This window comes from Lactuca virosa, chromosome 2 (genome assembly GCF_052849685.1).
Source record: "Lactuca virosa cultivar CGN04683 chromosome 2, Lactuca_virosa_CGN04683_v6, whole genome shotgun sequence".
In the NCBI taxonomy this organism is placed as follows: domain Eukaryota; kingdom Viridiplantae; phylum Streptophyta; class Magnoliopsida; order Asterales; family Asteraceae; genus Lactuca; species Lactuca virosa.
In genome coordinates, this window is record NC_136427.1 from 210,648,807 (window position 1) to 210,652,336 (window position 3,530).

The following is a 3,530-nucleotide window of genomic DNA, read 5'->3' on the forward strand; positions in this document are numbered from 1 at the left end:
GTGTATAGACTATAGAACAACTTAAAACTATCTTTTTTTTTTTATTACACCGGTCAAACGGGTCTAACACTAGTTAACGCTCATACAAACACGACGGCCAATATCCTAGTTAATATTAAAGTTGTAATCAATTTAGATTAGTTACCACTTTAGAGTGTCCAGTGAGTAAAATAGAAAATTACAAAAGTAAGATGATGAAATTATAATATTGTATTTCTCTCTCTTTTAAGTATATGAAAGTGAAACCCATAGATTCGGCTTTTGAGACACTTCCTAAACCAAAAACAAACCGTCTCCTCGGTTTCGGACTACCGCCATCTCTTTTCCCGCCGTCTCCATTCACAAAAAGAACAACCTGCCGGCAACTACATGTCGACAACGAACCCGACGAATCTCCACCTACTTATATGATCAAGGAACACGTCCTTTCACACAAATTGAAACAAGATGCCGATCTGATTCATGGAAGCTAAATCCAAACCCATAGCTGATTCTAGCGAGTGGCATTCGTGGCTGTTAGTGGCGTTCATCGCTGTTCTCGTCGCCGGAGCTGCGTCCATCACCATATGGAGACACTACCATCAGCTTCAAAATAAGGTTCTTCATCTTCGAACGCCTCCCGATGGTGTTATGCAGAAATATAGCGACGCTCTTCGCATTTCCACCCAATTTTTCGATGTTCAAAAATGTAATTATAAATCCCTTTAGATTCCTCCTCATGTCAACTAAATTCATTGGATCAAATTTTAGTTCTTTTATGCTAGTGTTTGGTTGAACTTGCAGCTGGGAGATTAGAGAACAATCATATTGAATGGAGAGGAGATTCAGGACTACAAGACGGAAAAGAAGAAAACCTTGATCTATCCAAAGGACTATACGATGCCGGAGACCTCATAAAGTTTGGTTTTCCGATGGCTTTCACGGCCACCGTTCTTGCATGGTCAATCCTAGAATACGGTCAACATATGGAGGAAGTAAAAGAGCTTAAACATGCTCATGAATCACTGAAATGGATCACTGATTATCTCATCAACGCCCATCCTTCTGATAACGTGCTTTACATTCAGGTCATATTTACATAACTTCTTTAATTTCTAGCTTCTGCATATTTACGTGTACACTGAACACGTTTTTCCGACGGGTTTTCAGGTGGGTGATCCTGATGTAGACCATAAATGCTGGGAAAGGCCTGAAGCTACAACAGAAAAGAGGCCGGCGCTCCAAGTGAACATCTCGCATCCGGGCTCAGACGTTGCAGCCGAGACTGCCGCCGCGATGGCGGCAGCATCTCTGGTTTTCAAGAATCAAGACGCTCATTATTCCAAATCACTGCTCGACCATGCCCAGAAACTGTTTCAGTTCGCCGATAGCTATCGAGCGGTTTATAGTGAAAGCATTCCAGAGATACAAGACTACTACAACTCATCGGGATACTACGACGAATTACTCTGGGCAGCAACATGGCTCTACCATGCCACCGGAGATGGATATTACATCAGTTATGTGACTGTAATGCATGGAGACGCGTTCGCTGATTGGGGCAACCCGACATGGTTTTCTTGGGATGATAAGCTGGCGGGGACACAGGTAAATTAAACTTTGACTTTTATTACTGTATAAAACAATTTGTAATACAAAAAATTTGTAACTTTTTTTGTTTTAATATCCATTTAGGTGTTATTATCGAGGTTGAATTTCTTTGGTTTGGGAAAAGAGATCTCGATGGTAGAAAATATGAACCTTCAGATGTACCGGAGAACGGCTGAGGCCGTTATGTGTCGGGTTCTATTGCCACCACCAAGGAACCAGAAAACTAAGGGTAAGTTTTCTTGCTAAAATCGAAAAAAATGAACCAACTGGTTCCTAGGGACTAGTGATGTTAATTGGTTTAACCAAAATATTAAAAAAATAATAATAATAACCATAAGTAAACTTCTTTGGTTAAAGAAACCAAACGAACCAAAACCGAGTAATCCCAACCAAATAAGGTGTATGGAGTTATTCGGTTTTAGTGGTTTTTCTAACATCTTCTATTGGTACGTTCTCAATCGAACTGAAGGATTCTCGTTCTAGTTCAGGTGGTCTGATATGGGTGACCGAGTGGGATACATTACAATACTCCATTGCTACCGCATTCCTTGCAGTGGTTTTTAGCAACTACATGTTTACGTCGAAAACACCATACGTGTATTGCAATGGGAGGCTATACGAGTCAATGGACCTTCGTGAGGTTGCTATTTCACAGGTAGGTTAAGAGACTGAACAACTTGTAATGTGTTTTATGGTGCATTATGAAAATATTGCAATTTTTCCCAACCCAACTTGAAAGAAAGACTCACCATATTTGGTCTATGCAAAAGATGTAAACCCCACCTTATTTTCTTTATCAAGACAAGATATCTTTAATTAGAAATTTTGGTTGCGAAGCTATGTCCTATGCATGTACCAAATATAGCCTAAAAAGCTCAATCAAATATTACCTCAAATTAAAAATAAACATAGAAAAAGGTTCTCTTGTTGCACAAAATTCTATTATTTAATTATCGTTTAGCTAAAAACTGTTTATTAAACAACTTGTCATCATATGTTTAGGCCGATTATGTGTTGGGAAATAATCCAATGAACATGAGCTACCTAGTCGGTTTTGGACGTAACTACCCTCAGTATGTGCATCATCGTGGAGCCTCAATACCCATCAATACAAATACAAGTTGTGAAGACGGCTTCAAGTGGCTCAACTCAACGAAACCTAATCCTTACCTAGCAATTGGAGCGGTCGTTGGAGGACCGTTCCTTAATGACACATATATCGACTCACGAAACAATTCAAGACAAGCTGAACCAACTACCTACAATAGTGCCTTCTTTGTTGGTCTTATGTCAGGATTAGTTACCTCCACCCATGTTCTTCGTTCTTTCACTTGAGCCAATTTCTCTAAGGCAGGGGCGATGTAAAGCCGCGAGAGTATAATACACTTTTTTTTTTTTTCTAATTTTAGTTAGGTTTATCATACTATATATGTAATTCTACATTAGGATTCTAACATAGTTTTAATATTGTATAAAATTAAAAAAGTTATACAATTGTAACTCAGTTGATTTTATAAAATAGCCTGAGGACGAATTTTATGATTCGATGTTGTTGGTTTATATAGTGTTTTTTACACGAGTCAACCTTTAATTAGTCCTACAAGACTTCAGTTCAATTTGAAAACATTAGGCTAAACATTAGTTCACTTCAATAGTTAGATGAGGCTTTTTTTTAGGTAAGCTTAAGCAAAGCTCAAGATAGGAACATAATTAATTTAAATCAGGAGCTCAAATAATTTGAAAATATTAATAAGAGTTGATTTCAATAGAACAAATCTGATTCAATAGTTCAAATTGTTAAAATCCAATTGTCATGTGTTAAATAAAGTAAACTTGACCAAAAATACTAAAAAATAGATCTTGAATCTAGATAAGTATTGGAATCTAGTCCTCGTCAACTTGAGCTTACTTGAGCTTCACTACAAAAAAATAATAATAAT

General features: G+C 37.6%; 1 protein-coding gene across 1 annotated transcript; it reads left to right on the top strand.

Moving 5' to 3' along the window:
• Nucleotides 1-462: 462 nt before the first annotated feature.
• On the top strand, nt 463-2,925 carry LOC145156766 (endoglucanase 24-like). The gene is made up of 6 exons (XM_079076019.1): nt 463-688; nt 784-1,067; nt 1,150-1,587; nt 1,675-1,819; nt 2,079-2,245; nt 2,593-2,925. Exons 1-6 carry the CDS (start codon nt 463-465, stop codon nt 2,923-2,925), a joined length of 1,593 nt encoding a protein of 530 aa, XP_078932145.1.
• Nucleotides 2,926-3,530: the final 605 nt, after the last annotated feature.

Bases quoted from the DNA above. Each gene is read 5' to 3' on its own strand.
- LOC145156766 (XM_079076019.1), top strand. From the start codon at position 463: ATGGAAGCTAAATCCAAACCCATAGCTGATTCTAGCGAGTGGCATTCG. The intron at 1,588-1,674 runs GTAAATTAAACT...ATATCCATTTAG, and splicing joins ATAAGCTGGCGGGGACACAG to GTGTTATTATCGAGGTTGAA. The intron at 2,246-2,592 runs GTAGGTTAAGAG...TCATATGTTTAG, and splicing joins GTGAGGTTGCTATTTCACAG to GCCGATTATGTGTTGGGAAA.